General features: G+C 36.3%; 1 protein-coding gene across 3 annotated transcripts; it reads right to left on the bottom strand.

Annotated features, from left to right (window-relative positions):
- LOC147481401 (delta-1-pyrroline-5-carboxylate synthase-like) lies at window positions 1-14,672 on the bottom strand. 3 transcript variants are annotated; one of them, XM_086575782.1, is made up of 20 exons: window positions 14,449-14,672; window positions 13,393-13,464; window positions 13,203-13,306; window positions 12,668-12,770; window positions 12,332-12,493; window positions 10,624-10,910; window positions 10,121-10,271; window positions 8,816-8,980; window positions 8,611-8,688; window positions 8,171-8,260; window positions 5,484-5,570; window positions 5,279-5,365; window positions 5,105-5,201; window positions 4,861-4,964; window positions 3,975-4,050; window positions 2,583-2,733; window positions 2,227-2,295; window positions 2,036-2,102; window positions 1,850-1,920; window positions 1-304 (listed from the first exon to the last, which is right to left on the bottom strand). In XM_086575782.1, exons 1-20 carry the CDS (start codon window positions 14,497-14,499, stop codon window positions 223-225), a joined length of 2,154 nt encoding a protein of 717 aa, XP_086431908.1. In that variant the 5' UTR covers window positions 14,500-14,672; the 3' UTR covers window positions 1-222. The 3 variants fall into 3 exon arrangements, with proteins under 3 accessions (XP_086431908.1, XP_086431909.1, XP_086431910.1); XM_086575783.1 differs by having other exon boundaries at window positions 10,624-10,901; window positions 14,449-14,645; XM_086575784.1 differs by lacking the exon at window positions 14,449-14,672 and having other exon boundaries at window positions 13,393-13,673.
- Between the last annotated feature and the right edge of the window lie 3,494 nt (window positions 14,673-18,166).

Genomic DNA, 18,166 nt, shown 5'->3' with positions numbered 1-18,166 from the left:
AAAGTGAAAAGTTCCGCCCAGATTCTTATCTCTATTGATGTAGTACACCAAACAATGAATTACTAAAATGATAACAAAACTGAATGTCCAATAAATAAAAACTGAAATTGGACATCATTAAAAAATGACTGAAAGATGAGAAGAAAAAGAACTGGCACATGAAAGTTTATTTGTTAATATCAATCTAAAATATGGGGCCTTTTATCCGACCCAATACAATAATCAGGACTCCAGTGGAAGATTCTTGTGCGTGTAAGTGACACCTTTATCAGCATCTACAACCTGTCCGCTCCCTCTCAGAATCCTACATTTAGAACAGCGAATGAGAAATGCACAAGGTAAAAGAAAATAATATAACATTTTAGTTAAACAAACACTTTATCCACCAATCAATATTTGATATTGATTGAAAGATTGTGCAGTAAAGAACCAATTTAATCGTAACAATAATAATAACATATCGCATCAGAAAATGTAAGGTTCTATTTCTCTAAATAAACATTTGTCTAATATGTAATTTCTCATCACAATCATATATGAATTTGGCCAAACATTTGCAGTAAGCATTCAGATGTACACAATCAAAAGTGCACACAATTCACATCATGTTTCATTAACATGGCTTTACCGATGTTTCTGTTTGACTGAGATCTATCATTGAGTGTGCAGTGGAATGTGAGTGAGGATTAGTCAATTCACTGTTCTATAATTTATGTTAAGAAGGCAGACAATACTACATACGGGTACAAGTAGTTAGAAAAGTGGCTGTGTAGAAGAACTTCACTAGAACTCAAAAAGAGACTACTACGCCATAGTAGTCAATCTGCACTTTGGTGAGTACTGCAAGGCGAGATAGGTAGGGCTACGGGGTTTTGACGGAACAGAGTAGAGGAGCATTCACTTAAAGCTCTTCCAGGTGTTTTAATACAGAACATCCGTGAATCGAGTTTTTGGCAAAAGGAGCAAAAGAAAGCCTTTGAAATCATATTGAGTGCTGACACGGTTACACATAATCAAATGAGCTGACCTTATGTGGATTTGATCTCCATGGTGGGGAGAACATGTCTACAAAAAAATACTCTGCATTCCTTGTGTAAGTTGTAGTCCAACTTTGGATCAGGATTTCTATTTGGGATGGCTAGGTATCCAGGATACTTAATCATCCCAGATAGTCATTCCAAGTAGCTAGTCACCCTGATCCAAATAGACTTGCACACACTTCTTGTACATGTGTTATTCCCAACAAATATCCATCTGATAAACGACCATTGACATGAACTGCTATAAAACTGCATGTCTGATACCTCACCAAATCTCAGGCCGCTATTTTCATAATAAAGAAGAGGGAAAGGGAATTTCCATTTTCTTGCATGTGTGTCCCCCCAAACACACACCCACCCAAAAAAAAAAGAGCATTGAACTTTGACTTCTCATGTACTCAAATGATTATCATAGCTCTAGGCCTATAGCGTACCTACAAATATGATATGTTGCTATGTTTTGTAGTTCCTACAACGACAAAACTCATCTTATTTAAATAATGGACTGATGTTCTACAGTTTTTCTGAAGCTATGGGGGATTACTTATTTACTGCTAATGATATAGACAAAATAAGATGTTCTCTAACTAAGCAATACTGCCTTTCCAAAATTCAGTAAGGTGAGGTTGCTTTTTCTGACACATGGATACTCAACTAGTTACTACTCAGTTGGTTAGGCTTTTATTGCCTATTAGTTTCAAAATCAGAACAATATTGTCAGTTCTGTTACTTCATTAGAACAAACATTCAAAGAAAATAACCCATTCTACGAAAAATATATCAGGGAAGATATCTCAACATCTACTTACCAGCGTGTTGTTAAGAGTCCTTCAACTCCAACTGGACCACGAGAATGAATTTTACCGGTACTTATACCAACCTGTTCTCATACAAAATCAACAAATCACATCAGCAAAAGAAACATTAAAGAAATAAACTAAAAACCGAAATCAAACACTTCAAGAAATGAACAAGTAATTTTAGATGGCACGTACCTCAGCACCAAGTCCAAATCGAGCTCCATCACAAAATCGAGTGCTTGCATTGTGAATGACCGCAGCACTGACAAAGCACATGGTACATATATACTATCTATATTAGAAAGTGCTATTTTTAAACATTATACTGAAAATGAACCAAGATTTCTCAATTTCAGATTGTAGATAGTATTTTTTAACACACTTGCCTGTCAACCTGATTCAGGAAGATTTCTGCAACATCACGGTCTTCCGCAACAATGCAATCAGTATGCGCACTGTAAAGAAGTCAGGGTCTGTCAGTCAAATGCTATTTTAGATTTTTCTTTATTTCTTTTTTTTTAAGAAAAAAAAGGCTAATAATAAATATAACAATAACAATAATACTGAAAAAACATACTGATATTATCAATAACAATAAAGTAATAATAATGATAATTGATAAATACCACTAACAATAACAATAAAGTAATAATAATGATAATTGATAAATACCGCTAACAATAACAATTATAGTGTAAAAAGAATATCTAATGTCTATACATATAGAACGAGAGAGACATGCCTTCCATGACGATGTATATGGTTAATTGCTGCATGAACATCGTCTACAACTTCAATTGTACAAGCCATGGAACTGTATTCATGATGGAATGAATGTGCTTCTGCTACATTTAAGAAGGCACTGATTCTGGGTCCTCCATATAGAGTAACACCTGCAATAAATAAATAAATAATTAAAATGGTAAGCTATCATTTCTTTCTCACTTGTATGCTTTCGATGGATAATCTTAACAACCATAACTTACACCGACAAAGACAGCAATTCTTTAACAACTGAAATGTTACAGAAAAACTCTATCTAACAATACAAACACAAGTATGGAGTAGCTTTTATGACATATAAAGAAGCACAACACCAACACTATTTCTTCACATGGCCATACTGAAAGAAGTGGAGCTCAGAGGTTAATAACCATTGCCTTGAGAGTTCATACGCTTCATGAGTGCAACAAACTTCTATGCCCGGGAATGATCAACATATAATGATGGTGTTTGATTAGAGCCTCCTACCACATGTTACATGGTTGATTTTCTTTGCTTGTTATGGAATGGAGAAAGAGATGTATAATCTGCTGGAATGAGTCTTTTTTTCTTTTACTTTTCTTTTGTGGTTATGGAAGTCAACATAGAAGGCTTCCTACGCCTTATAGGTCAATAGGTATTTTGATTGTGGGCCCATATTCTGTAGTGAGTTGGACTGTTGGAGTACTCTCTAGTCTCTAGTATGTGTTGATTTAAATCTAAAAGAGATACGTATTGGCGGCTTCTTAAATGATCAAATCTGTATAGGGTTAGATTCAACAATTCCAGTATCTCATTTGAATCCTTTGTTCGTTTTCAAACCAATTGCAATGGTTTCTGGATGTTGTAATTTGTCAAGTCTCGGTTCTTTTTTTTTTCTTTGATTGTTCATCTGAATGGATCTATCTCTAATTCTCTGTATTGCCTCGTGGGATGTAATCAGACAAGGTTTTGCCTTTATACCAGTCTTTTCTCTCTCATTGGGTTGAATTTATCTTTCTAGATTGGAGCAACGTGTCATCTCCTGAGGTGAATTTTGCAGCAGACTTGATGCCGAACCATCATCTGATGGGGGTGCAGAGGAGAATAATTTTGGTAGGCCCCCCTGCTGAATATAAAGAGATGACTAGATCTTACTGCAGATTTAGACGGACCTTGTTGTGGTGTCACTTCTTATTAAGGGCACCAAGACAATTCTAATTGTTTTTTTGTTTCTTTGTTTGCATTAATGTATTCTTTGCTAACCCCAGCTAGTCTAAAGAGACAAATTTAAACAACATGATCAAATAAAGCAGGTTCAAGTGAAAGATTGACCAACTCTTAGTAGAGGGGGAATTAGTTAATTGACAGTTTGACATGTATAGAGGCATACCTTCACTACGGAGATCGACAATAAGCTCGTTGAGCGAAGCAGTTTCCAATAAATCTTTGTGTACAAGAAGTGTTTCCTGAAGATAACAAGGAAACATCGCTAAAAAAATTGTATTTTGTACACATGGGCATCATTAGTTACAACTACAAAGCAATTCCCATTGGTCAAGGTTTGGGAGGCTAGGCCCATTTCTTAGGTTACGTTCCCACCTTCACCAAGGAAAGGGGTTTTAAGGGGAATGGCAACAAACTTCCAAACATTCTCAAAAAAGAACTACCGAGCGATAGGGCTGGTCATCAAGCTCAGCTACTCGCTAATAACTCAAACTCGTCCGCGCAAAAGTATGAGTCAAGCTTGAGCTTAATTTAAAACTCCTTCTAGATTTCTAGATAACGAGTAACTCAAGTTCGAGCTCGAGTAGCTCGCGAGCTACTCGTTTTATAAGCCCATACCCACCCAGTATATAATTTATAATTTATACTCGTTTTATACTTTATACCCAACTATAATTTACAATTTATACCCATTTTAATGTTTTATACACTTTTTTTTTCGAGTTTGAGCTCAAGTTCGAGTTCGAGTTCAAACAAACATAACTGAGCTTGAGCTTGTAGTGCAAAACGAGTCGAGCCGAGTCAAGTTCGAGTTATTAGTAGAATTGGATGAGTCGAGCTTGAGCCCAATATTAAACTCGAAGTCGAGTTTGAGTCGAGCATCTCCAAATGCGAATCGAGCTTAAGCATGGCAATACTTGACTCGGGTAGCTCGATGACCACCCCTACCGAGCGAGGTCAGTGATAGTCGAAGTCTAATTCAGAAGAGTATCAGGACAGCTCAGTTCAACGTACAAATTTCTCGAGTAATAAAGAATAGAGAAAGCAAGTACCATAGCATTGCAAGCTGCTGGGTAATCTATCTTCGCGTCCAATACGATTTGCTTCGCCATTTCCATGTTAGCTGATTTATCAACATAGACATGACAAATTCCATCTGATAATCATAAATGCAACACCAATGCAATTAGTTTTTTTTAAAAAAAACTATTAAGTAAATTAATAAATGGATCGCATAAGAAAAAAAAACCTCATGTGTAGAAATATAGGCATAATATGCTAAAGGATATCACTTACCAGCATGACCAAGAACAGGAATTTTTGTTGAGTCCTTTATTTGACTAACAAGTTTATTGCTGCCTCTAGGGATCACAAGATCTATCACATCATCGAGCTGGAAAGAGTAATGTTGATATAATTACACACTATTTTGGAAATTGAAATCAGTAGGCCCAGTCATTCTGATCTCACCTTTAGCAGATCAGGAATCTCCTCTCTTGATGTCACAAGTCCTATGAGCCCTTTACCAACGGTATCTGAGATGGCGTCAGTAATAACCTACAGAACATCTAAATTAACTGACACAATCTGAAATTTTACTACGGGAGAGACAATGGCGATAAAAGCACTTACTTTAAAATCTAATCAGAAATAAAAGAAGAAAGAACAAACTAACCTTGTGCAAAATCATGTTTGATCGTTTGGCCTCTTTCCCTCCTTTCAAGAGAAGCCCATTCCCACTTCGAACTGCTAAAGAAGCGATCTGTTAAATAACAAAATAAGCTAACGGTGAGATGATTGCAGATGGCCTCAACTAAAACTGCAAATCAGAATGTAGGCTAAATATAACGTGGTGGAACAACAAAAAACGAAAAGTTAAAACCTAAGTGACATCAACACGGTACGGAGTGTTAGATGCTGCAAACTGCATCCTAAAAGCACTTGGAAACGTCTGCTTATTACTCTGTCTCCGGAGTCCAGACTAGCTAATTCCAACTCCTTTTATTAATTTTAACATGTGGCGTCATTGAAAACCCACAATATATTGATAACGGCAAAGCTAAACATAGGTTCAATCTCCAAAAAAGGTGAAAACGTAACATAATAGGACTAAATTCTCTCCAATATAGGGCTAAACTCCACTACATAATATACTACATTACTACTAATGCTCACGTTAACACTCAGACTCACACACCAATACTTCTGAGTTCTCAACAGTGTCTACTGTGAAGACAGGTTTATCATATTTTTCTTGATAACCTTTTTATGCAAGGCTTTCACTGTCCCATAAGGGACTATACAAAACTTCTCAGCAACCAACATGAAAGTAAATCAGTATTTAACATCTATAACTATCATATCAAGTTCCGTGCCATAATAGACTTAGAGCTACCTAGAGCTTTTTTGCTGGTTCTTTCTAATTTCACTATTTTTTGCTGTTACATTACCCCCCTAACTATTTAGAAAGCCGACTTAACATTATAATGTATTGTTGTTTTGTTGTACATCCATAATTCATTGTTACATTTTTTGATAAATAGATGACAATGAATTAATGGTGAAATGAACAAAACACAGTCACTTTCTTAATTGTCTTTGAGGTGTGAATATACTCTCTTTTTTCATGATTGCAGCTTATAGGAAACAAGAGGTGAACATGTAGTATTAGCAGCAATGGGGTTTTTGTTAGGTTATAGCCTCAAGGCTCAAATCTAGCGCCTAGCCAATGTCGGTGACAGCATAGCATGGATACATCTTTGAAACTTCTACCACGTCTCCTATCCTACTCAAATTTAGTCCGAAAATTCTCAACAGTTTCCTTAAGTGTTTTGCCTTTTAGAGACACAATAAGATTACACTACTAAATTGCAACAAAGTTGCAATAGAAAAGTGATCAATCCAAAAAGGTTATATCAAGTGAGATGTGAGGCAATCACAACTAACATAACACTTAACATAGAAAACCTAAGAAAAGTAGTGTGTCATAGAGACTGTAAATGAAGAGTCCTATCCCTGTTTCCCTACCAGCATCCATATCTGGTAGCGTTAGGCAGAAGTTGGTATTTTTTTTCTCTCCTTTTTGTGTAACTAACTACTTCTCCTGTTATTTGCACTCAGACTGGTAAAACCAACATTAACCTAATCAAAAATAAATGTTGAACTCTCTCAATCAGCTTGAAAGATGGGCCAATCAGCTCTATTAAGGCAATGATACTCTTTCTATCCACCAACAAAGTGAGTTCTTGGTAAAGGTGGAAGGGATTTAAAAACATGGGACTTTTTCGTGGCATTAACCATCCAACCTCATGCCCTCCTCTGACTTGCACTCACGCTATCTTCTTGTCGTACAGCGTCCAACAGTGGTGAAATCTCTTTTAACCACTCTGAATCTCACCAGCTGAAGATGGATGAACAGATAAAGCAGGAGTAAATAGCAGCAAAAGTAGGGTTTCCTGTGGTTCCCCCACCCTCTCTTCCTCCTTGGCATTGATTATGGGAAATTATATAGTAAGTCTACAATTATGGAGAGTTTGCTGTTGGAAAGAGATAGTGTTTGTACTTAAAGAAGGGTTTCACCTGCGGAAGAAAAACTCTTCAATCAATATACTTTCGAGACATCCTTTGGCTTCAGCACCTTGAAAACCCTGGTGCTTCTCCAGTGCACTTCATTCTTCGTGGCCTCAATCTTCCTATTAATTCATCTCCCTGGTGCTTCTCCAGTGCACTTCATTCTTCGTGGCCTCAATCTTCCTATTAATTCATCTCCCTTGTGACTTTAAATTTATTCATTGTCTTTTAGTTGAACTCTTTTCAATTGTATAGTGGAAATAGTTTCAGTGAAATTCAATAACCTTGTTCGTGGTAATTTACTCCTGTGTGATTTTCTTTTACGAAAGTATAGGGTTTTTTTTCCATATTTGACAACTCTGCTTTGCTCGTAACTCCATAACGATACCGAATATGAGATTGACAGAGTAGGAAATTAGTTCTTGAAGAAACTGAAATTTCTTACACTGAACAATAGACTTATCAGTTATCACCATGTTGAGACCTAGAAGCCTAGAACTTTACATATGGCAGTGAATGTTTGGTTTAATCATACTTATGTATTGGTCAATCCTTTCGATGAATAAGAGAGCATGATAACAATTAGAAAACCAAAAAATAAAATAAAATAAGAGCAAAGTCATATGTTTGTCCATTAGAAAAGTTCCCTTTTTCTAAAAGAATTTTGGTCGTTCTGTTTCTACAGTGTTGAATTAAATCCTTTTAAAGAGCACAGTAAGATCTAGCAATCAAAAGTTTCTGTTTATTTGAATATCTTTTCAGGTTTAAATTTGTCTGTCTAGACTGTGTTACCTGGACTAGTGCATCAGGGCGAGACTCAAAAACAACCAAGAGAACACCCAAGGGACATGTTGTCTTCTCCAAGATGAGCCCATCTGATACCTGGAGATACGAGAAATCATCAGAAATTTCAAGTTTTATATACTTACTTCATATATGTTCATTGCCTAGAGAAAATGTATAAACTGAACAGTTTAAGTGTGCCACATCATACAACTAACTGGTTTAAGGTGCTTATCTGTGTTACATTGATCAACTCACACTATATCAATCAGCAGGGAAAAAGGCAAAACATTTTCTGTCATATTACCAAGTACTTGAAACATTTTCTTGTTTATTTACAACTATTTTGGTTGTTATTTTTATTTCATATCAAGTACGAAGTCTTGACTCTTAACAGACATGCCTAACTGAGTTTGCAGAAGTAAGGATACTCAAATCCCAAACCCTACCTCTGTTTTCTTTAAAAGATGTCCAATCGGTTCTTCCATGTCTGCCATTATACGGATCGACTTTGCCAGACTTGATATCTGTTTAGTACAAACGACAGACTTATCAACTTCAAAAAAATGACGTAAATAGTTAAAATGCCAGAACAAAGGAGGATCCTAATTTCTTTCAGAAAAAATCTAACTTCAGTATGAAAGTTATACTTGCCTTCCCAGGTCTCAGAGCCAAACGAGATATCAGTGACTTTTCATACCCATCCATTTGGGCAGCTGCAACATCATCTTCATTCTCAAGAATTATCAAGTTCTCATTTTCCTCCAAAGCATCAGCGATGTCCAGCAATATTTTCTTTCTATCTTCTGAGGACAATCCCTGCAATGAAAATTCATAAGAAAATGGTCACTAAAAACGGATATCAATTAAATACTGGAATGCAGCAAGTAATGAACATATGAGCGTGTGTGAGCTAGCAGGTACTTATGTATGTCTCTCAGTGTGTCTTAAGGGTGCCCGACCATTGCATGGCTGAGTTGGGAGTAGGGACAGTCTAATACATAATTTCTCAAGCCCTTCCCCTTCCCTAAAGACTGTTGAGCCTCGCTTAGGGCCAGTCTCACGGGACAGGGTGGATGGCCCATTTTGATTATCTTTTATAACTCCCTATTAACGTACAATGAATGAACATTTAATAAATAGAACTATAATGTGTAAGAATGTAATAAATACATTACTTGTTCAACTGAATTACATAAACCCCACAAAAAATAATGAAAAGTAGTTTAAAGTTTACATCAATCCCGAGAATCCCATAAAATAATGACAAATAAGGAAAGAAATATATATAGGTATAAAAATAAATAAATAAATAAAATAATTACATATTAAACACATTTACTACATCTGTTGATAGTTGATAACCCAATAAGGGCTTACTAGGCTTACTAGGTTCACACAACATTCAAATATGCAAAGATCTACTTTTAAAGATTTTTCATTGATGGGATGAGTGGGGCGGACTATGGCACCCAGAGATGCTTGACATGCCCAGGCAGCCCAGCGTATCCGTCTCCGCAAGATGCTTGGACACCTCCACCTTTATCCTTTTGTTCTCAGAAAAATTATTTTAGAAAAGTGTGCAAAACTTGAATGTATAATGCATGTATTGAGATTGTGATTACCAAGCGTAATACTCACGAAGACTAAACATAATGCTAAGCCAAAGCTGGTTTCTTAGGCTTAAAGCTATCCTCTTCAAAACTCCATAGTGAATCCCGTATATATGTCAGGGTATAGGAGCATCACAGGTTCATTCCTAAGATATAGTTTGGTTCACACTCCTAAGGAGTACGCATGTTTTCTCCCCCTAAAATCCACTACTGAACTGATTTTGTAAACGTAAGGCTAACATTTCAAAACCCAATCAAAGGTGGTTCTAGGCAGGTTAATATAATCTTCGGTAGCGTGCAACAAACTCGTTCTAAGCATTCTGTACATAAATCCTGATGAAGTTACCTGTAGACGTCTGGAACATTCCCTGGCTGCAACCGCCATATCACGTGCACTAACTTCTTTAGGCATCGCCCACAAATGTGCATCCTTATGGAAGAGAGTGCCAATGTTTTCTCCTTGAAGTACTTTCATGATGTTATCGGTAGCATAGCCACTTCAATGACATGGAAATAAAATAGGAATGTAATTAAGTAAACTGCCATGTGTCTAAACTCCAACATTCAATTAAAGCTACTAAATATCAGGTTGCATGAGCAACAAGTATAAAATCTCATATATTTTAAATGAAAACTATAAGAAAACGTCTTGTAAGAGGAGCGATATGAAAAAAACTAACAGGGGAGGAAGTTGGAAAAAATGCAATTGAGGACTGATGTGTTTATAACAAAGAGCAATTAACATGTCATTCCTTCCAGTTTTTATTTAAAGAATACATAGGTAAAAGAATAATCAGGATGGAGTGTTCTAAGTATTGTCAACTTCAGGTTCAAATATAAGAAGAATACCTGGTTATAATAACAGGAGTTCCTGCATTAGCTGCATAGACAGAAGCTTTAACTTTAGCAGTCATTCCACCTCTCCCCATCCTTGATTTATCTCCAAATGTGATCTGTCCTTCATGCTTATCTTTCAGATATGAATGAATTAGCTCCGAATGGGGATCACTAGGAGGACCAGTATACAGGCCCTCTACGTCGCTCAACAAAACAAGAAGATCGGCTTTAAGCTCCAAGGCCAAGAGAGCTGCTAAACTGTCATTATCCCAAAATATACCAGAAAAATCCTGCATACACTGCTCACAATCAGATAAAAATTAGTGAATCAAACAAAAGACAGCTGAAAAAAAAATCTGAACAAAAAAAACATACAAGAATTAACAGTCCGCTTTCAATGTAGTAAAGTTGCAGAACCTCTAACTCAAAGGTTTGCTAGAGTAAACACACCATTGTCTCTTGTTATGACGAAACTCACGTTTGTGCTTGAACTCATAAAGATTTAGTACTTTTATCCTGTTTAGCAGTATGCCTCAATTATCTATAACCTAAACACAATTTGGAGTTAAATCTTATGAAAATTAAATTTCATTTTAATTGTTCTTTATGACTAATATGCATTACGATGTTGATACCATCTAAAGGAGCTTAAGACATGGGGAGTTCAAAGCGAGATCCTTCGTTGATATGAACAAATTAAGGAACTCAAGTAAGCATGGAGTATACCAATGTAAAGCTTGGAACAAAAGTTTGAACATAAGAACTTCGATTGAGGGGGAAGAAGCATGAAGTTCAACCACTAGAAGGAAACAAACTATTGATAATTAAGAAATAAAATTAAGGAACATTGTCCTTGTGGGATAAACAAAACATGTTGGGAAGATCCAAAAAAATCAATAACACCAACAAATGCAGAGAGATGGATTCAGCACCAACAATGTCTTCAAGAATAAAAATATTCGACTTTTTTCAGAATAAGTGTATAACAATATTCCAGTGACTACTCGTTGGACAATAACAAATTAAGAGCAACCAAAAATCCACACTGATTAGTAGCAATGATCAAAGTTGGATGAACGATTCACAGTGGACGGTAACACGATCGATAGTTAGAGAGGACCGACAGTGCTAGTGTCCTCTAAAACTAATAGGACATTCAGAATAGCAAGTTGTAAGGAGATAAGAGAGGGAAGACTATGGGGAAAAAGTAGATGCGAGATCAGTCTTTGAACAATGTAAGAAAGAAAAAATCAAGATCAGATCCAGCTATTTGAGGATTGATTAGTACGAGGAAGGTACCAAAGGTTACCGCCAGGTGGAAATCACAGAACTTTTGGGAGCAAGAACCTTTGAAGAAGGATGCAAACTTAAGTGTTAAAGCTCTTCTTTGGAATATGGCACCAAAGGAATTGTTATTTTGAGTTAACTTGTTTAGACAGAGAGGTGCAGTCCCAGCCTCCCAGTCTTGACCTATTTACAGTCTTTTCTTGTTTGTAATGGTGAGGCCCTCCCTCTCTTTGTGGTGCTATCAATAAAACTATGCATCCCAAAACCAAGAGAGAGTGAGAGGTTATACAACATATAAAGAAAGAAGAAAATAACATAGGAATTAGAAAAACAAATAGGACAAATATCAATATATTTTTTAAAATAGAAGCTTCCTAATCAGCATATAGTTGCTCTAAGTACAATACAAGTGTAGTTCTAAAGTGTGCTATACCTCATATGGAGCTTTCCTGGTACTGATTGCATCATTTTCATTAAAAATTGGAACAACCTTCAGACATAATAATGAGTTTACTGTTTCAGACAGCTGCATTCTGAACAATGGATCTCTGAAATCATTATCAGTCACAAGAAGCTGAGATGATGTCACGTCCAACTGCATAGGCAAAATGCAAAATTTAAGAAGAAATTCACTGAAAGAGAATCAGTGATATACAAAGGGGTATGGACATGCACAAAAGAAGGGTGTGAAAGAGTGACTATGCAGAAACTATAGGCAATAGATGCTTCAAAATTTTAAACAGAAAAAACAAGGAGTTGTTATTGTCACCTGACTAAACAAGGCATCATAAAGAGCCATAAGGCCACTCTGTCCAACGGCTGCACATGCTTTTCCATCAAGCTCATTTTGCGGTTTCTGGAGATCATCAAAACTGCAAAACCCAAACAAGCATTACTTCCTGCTCTTCTTACTTGGAGTATAGGCCCAATGCCTAAGGCCAATGCTTCTACTATAGATCAGTTGCTGAAATATCGCAGTTACCTGCACTAGTGTTTCAGATTTTGTTCTTCATTTGTTAGTTTTTTCATATCTTACCCTACAGCTTGCGGTTTACTTTATTAATATATGTTTATACTATACATTTATCCATTGGAAAAAAAACAAACAAAAAAACGTTTATGATGTAGCCTAGGCCATAAAGATAAGGCAAACTTGTTAGACTAAAGTGATAAATCTGCCCTAATTCCAGAATTACCATTGCTAAAAAAGACACGTGCATCACTATGGTATTTCCGAACTGGTTTTAAAATGAGCCGGGACAGCACAACTACTTTTAGCCAACCTATTTAAAATGAGTTGGTACCTGCTATTAAGTAATCTCCTATATCGAAGCCTTTGCCGACCAACGCCAACAGCACCAGAAGCCACCAAAATGACTTCATACCCTCTACAAGTTAACTCTTTAAGCTGCAACCAAACCCATTCATTTCAATAACAGCGGGAAAAAAATGTACATACTATATGATAAAAGGAAAAAAAAAATGATGGCATACTTGCTCACAAAGTGCACCAAGTCTGCCCAGTGCCAATCTTCCATCGGATCTTGTAACAACAGCTGTCCCGACCTTCCAAATATAAAATGGGTAACCCATCAGTATATATAGCAATATTCTAAAAAAAAAACGCTGTGTGGTGGTCGGGCGGTGGGAGAACACCTAGGCCTTATAGGCAGCACCTAGACGGGCAGGCGCTAGGCGGTTTTTTTTCCTAATATGTCTTATAATACATATAGTACACATCTATATTATAAGAAATGAAGAAAATCATTTACTATAACTCTAAAAATAAACACAAACAAAAATACTTATTACAAAAATGCATAATAGTTGAAGAAAATCGACTTCATATAAAAACATACTTTTTCTTATAGTGGCATATAATTTATATTGGACTTTAGTATTTTCAATTCATTCAAATCTTAAGCCTACACGGGTAATTTTCGACATTTAATCATTAAAAAAAAAAAAAAAAACCGTCTAATTGGCCGATTAGTCCGATTAGTCCTAAATCGGTCCGCCGATTTTTTAAACAATTTGGGCAGCGAGTCCCTAGACCGATTTTTAGAACACTGCTTAAGATCAGTTAGTAGAATAAGCCCTTAATAAAGCCCGTTCAAGGTCCATAGGCCCAATAGCAAACAATATCCAAATACTGGGCCCTGTGCCCTAATTTTTTTGTCGCGATGTAAAAAAAGGTATTTGACTCATTCCTATTCATTACTTGAAGTTGAACCATGATATACTGTTTGTGGTTTCATACAAAGTTACAAACAAATCTATAGATTTCTAAAAACATGATTAAAATAGATTGGATATAAATATGGTATATTTTTGTATTATTAGTATTGTCACTTGAATCAAGAATGGAATGGAACAACGTACAACATTGGAAAGTTTAAATCTGAGAAGTTGTTCGATCACTTCATCAGTCCATTAACACATGGAAAGTTGTATGTGGTCACAATGTATGGTATAAACCATAATACGTACTATAAATAAAAAAACAAAAAAAACAAAATGAATAAGCAATGATGATGATAAATATGTAACCTTGATGATAACACGCTTGACATCCTTGATAAAAGCTCGAGTTGAATCCATGTCGACTAATCAGTATAAGTGCACAAGATATATTTTTGTTTGTTAATTATTGTTTTGAAGAAGAAAAGAGGATGGAGAAGAAGATTCAATCATGAGATGACGATGACTAATGAGGTGCGTCCGTGACAATGGGAGGTTTTTTGGGTTATGCAGTTTCTCTGCTAACAGACTTCTGTTTATATAATGACACTATAAATTTTATAGCACCTGGCCCAGATATGTGGAAACTCGACGTGCGCTGAAGCCTGACCTAGGGTCCCACCCCACCACACCACTTTTGTCAAATCAACCATCAACCTGCACATATTATTCCCAACAAATAACAAATGTAGCATAATAAGTTATGGTATTATTGTGCACCCCATGTACCCTCAACCCAATCCGAGAAGCGTTGATTTTTATGATCGAGAGTTTTTTTGGTAACCCTGCGGCGCAGAAAGCAGTAGGAATTTAAGTTTGTGAGTCGTGTTCCACAGAATAAACCCTTGGTGGCTGCTACATGTTACACGCGTACTAAAAGGAATAATTGAGTGGTCCCAGGAGTGTAGTTTTAAACTGAAGTGATTTTGTAGATATTAAGTAACCACGTGTGGAACCGCTAGTTGCAGTTTGTGGTTGTTTCTATCTGATACACGTGAGTGTTTATGAGACCAAGGGTAAGTTCAGTCGACAAAGAGTTAAAGAGTGGCTTGTAATCTTGTGTATATGGGGAGCCTCACTTTTACTAGCCAAATGGGCATCTAGTTTTACTGGAATTGAGCCTCCACCAAGTTTTTTGAGTTGCAAGTTTTTTTTGAGTTGTAACTTGTAACCCCCCATATTTTGAAAGTTAATGAAAAAAAAAAATCTCGTGTATATGACAATAATTTTAGAAACGAGAAAATTAGTGTAAAGGAATTAGGACCACTCTCCAACATCTCTAATGTACAATATCACTACCTTAAACGGCTTAAAGTCAGTCTTAGTAAGTAGTATAATAATCAAAGACCATTAATACTGAGTAGTGGAAAATGCTCTCAGTGTCTAACGTCAGCCCCTCTTTTTTCTCTTAGACTGACACATCAAATTTTTCATTAAAAAAAAAACAAATCGACGCCTTTTTCAATTGTTCGTACGTCTGCAATGGAAAAATAAACCCAAAAACATAAAGTCCAAAAAGGCGCCCTACCAACCTCTCTATTCATGTTATCTCCATGTCAACGTACAGAAACTCAATCTCTTCAAATTTCAATTTGATGAAAAAAGAAAACAAAACAAGAGAAACACAGTACTGAAAAAAAATTCCGGAACAATTCCATCGAGATTTAAGGTATGGCCCCATCTTCTTTTTAATCCTTAACAATGTCTCTCTTTGTGCTTTTATCAAAATACTCAGATCTCCTAAAAGGTACTTCCTTTCCTTAAATTCTGTTTGTCTTTGTCTAATCTTATGCTTTTCAATCTTAATTAGAAATTTGGTTTGAATTATTACCAGTCACGTGTTTGTCATCTGCCTGAATCTATTGTTGTTGATAGTTATAGAGAGGTATTAATTGAGGTAATTTGGTTTGAATTTTTTATTTTTTATTTTTTTTATTTTTTTTTATTTTGTGTATGGTGATACTGATTAGTTCTTTTCTTTTCACGTGGTGTACATTTTATGTTTGGATCTCAGCATTTGTATTGATAAGTTGGAATACAATGCTCATATGTTTGTGAGGAAGTATATTTAAGGAGTTAGCTAGCATAGAGTTTGGGTGCTTCTCATGGGGGGAATTTTGAGCAAAACTGGGACAGGGGAGTATAACGAGATTCTACAAAGTGCTTCCTGTAAGAAGCAGAGGATGTTGTGCATCCCTGATGAGGATAACCCGAGACTGATTCCCAATCTCCCTGATGACATTTCAATTCAGATTCTTGCTAGATTACCTAGGATTTACTATTTGAATGTGAAGCTGGTGTCGAGGAGTTGGAAAAATGTTGTTACAGGTACTGAGCTCAGCTCTTTGATTTGAGAAAAGAGCTTGGGATTACGGAAGAATGGCTTTATATACTGACTAAGGTTGAAGAGGATAAACTTCTCTGGCATACTTTTGATCCTTTGTCCAAAAAGTGGCAACGGTTGCCACCAATGCCCCCTGTAGCTAAGGGAGAGGAGCCTAGGAAGGTATTAGCTGGGCTTGCAAATGTTATAAGGAACTGGCTTGGACGGAGAGATCCTTTGGATAGGTTACCGTATTGTGGTTGTGCCATCAGTGCTGTTGATGGCTGTCTTTATGTGTTGGGAGGCTTCTCCAGAGCTTCAGTTGTGAAAAAGGAGGCGGGAGGTTTTGATGTGATAAAGAAGGCAATTCTGAATATGTCGCTTCGCCACCAGAACCATATCAGTGCCTACAGAGAAGGGAACAAGCGAAGGATGACAAGCCGGGAAGCATGAAACAGCTGACATTAACACCTTCTCTTCGGTATGCTTCAAAATGCAAACAACTTTTAGTAGTTCAAACGATCCTTTCCCCTTTAAAACTCCTGAAATGTTTGTGTTTGTAATCTGCAGGGAGTGGCCAACCGTGGATGCTCAGTACGTGTGGGGCGTGATTCAAAGAAAGAAGGCAAAGGTGTGTATTCTCTCTTACTGTCATCAACCAGTAGATTTTAAATGTATCATTTTCTATAAGGCAGAGGTGCGTTTCTCAACTTGAAGACGTTTATTGTAATTAGAGGTGTTATATACATGCATCTAACATAAGGAGGTGCACATAAATAACCCACATTTTGACTGCTCTAAATGCAAACCATATAGGAGAAGGAATAAATTGTACATAATCCAAGCTTTTTGATATCCGACTGTTATTTTGCTTGGGAAGCTGGTCACTTTTTGGGAGATGATGTTTTCCGTGAAAAACTATCTTATTTTTTTTAAGTAATGTTATGTTCCAAGGGAGTGAGTGTCTTCTGCTCATGTCGTAAAGTAAGGAAGGAGGTAAATTAAATAAATTGTCGATTGATTCTCGATGGTCGTGGTGCCCATGATGGGGCAAGTCGGTTAGGAGAAGTCTAAAAGCTTTGTATGATCTACTTAGTATAATATAATGAACAAGATAATGCGTGAAAAAAAAGACAATCCAACAAAGGACTAACTTTCAAAAGTAGCAACAAGAAAATTAAGTTCGAAACACCACAAAGAATCACAAAAGTGTTCTCAGGGGAATGAAAAAATCGACCGTACATTAACAAACATTAATGTCCATTCTCCCTTAATCCTTTTCAAAATTTACAATGAGAACATGATAGTCAACACTTTACAACAGCTAGGCCAAGATAGAAATATTATACATTTATTCTGACCATTTTACAACATAGAACCTTATAAAAGCTTGATTTTCAAATGCATGAATCAGATTAGAATAAACGATTACCTATTTCCCTTATTGATGATAATCGACTAAGGGAGTTTATGCAGAGGCTTAAAGGATTCATCCACAAAAGAATCGTCCATTTGCTACATTTTTGCAAAGATAGATCATGTCATTGACAGTATGCTCAGCCACTCTGTTTTACTACAAATCATTGCTGAGAAGCTCCACCTGCTGCAACTTACCCTTATCTCGGAGGTCGGTTATAAGTTCATTGCAAAATAATGTTAAACCGGGGAATAAAGCCCTTCTCAACCATTTCTCTGCACCAAACA

This window comes from Coptis chinensis, chromosome 8 (assembly GCF_015680905.1).
Source record: "Coptis chinensis isolate HL-2020 chromosome 8, ASM1568090v1, whole genome shotgun sequence".
Lineage (NCBI taxonomy): Eukaryota > Viridiplantae > Streptophyta > Magnoliopsida > Ranunculales > Ranunculaceae > Coptis > Coptis chinensis.
This window is presented reverse-complemented; position numbering and strand designations above follow the sequence as displayed.

Excerpts from the sequence above, each read along its gene's own strand:
- LOC147481401 (XM_086575782.1), bottom strand. The coding sequence starts at position 14,499 with ATGGATTCAACTCGAGCTTTTATCAAGGATGTCAAGCGTGTTATCATC. Across the intron at positions 12,494-12,667 it reads ATGATGCCTTGTTTAGTCAG|TTGGACGTGACATCATCTCA; the intron begins GTGACAATAACA and ends TTGCCTATGCAG. Across the intron at positions 8,261-8,610 it reads ATCTTTTAAAGAAAACAGAG|GTATCAGATGGGCTCATCTT; the intron begins GTAGGGTTTGGG and ends TCGTATCTCCAG.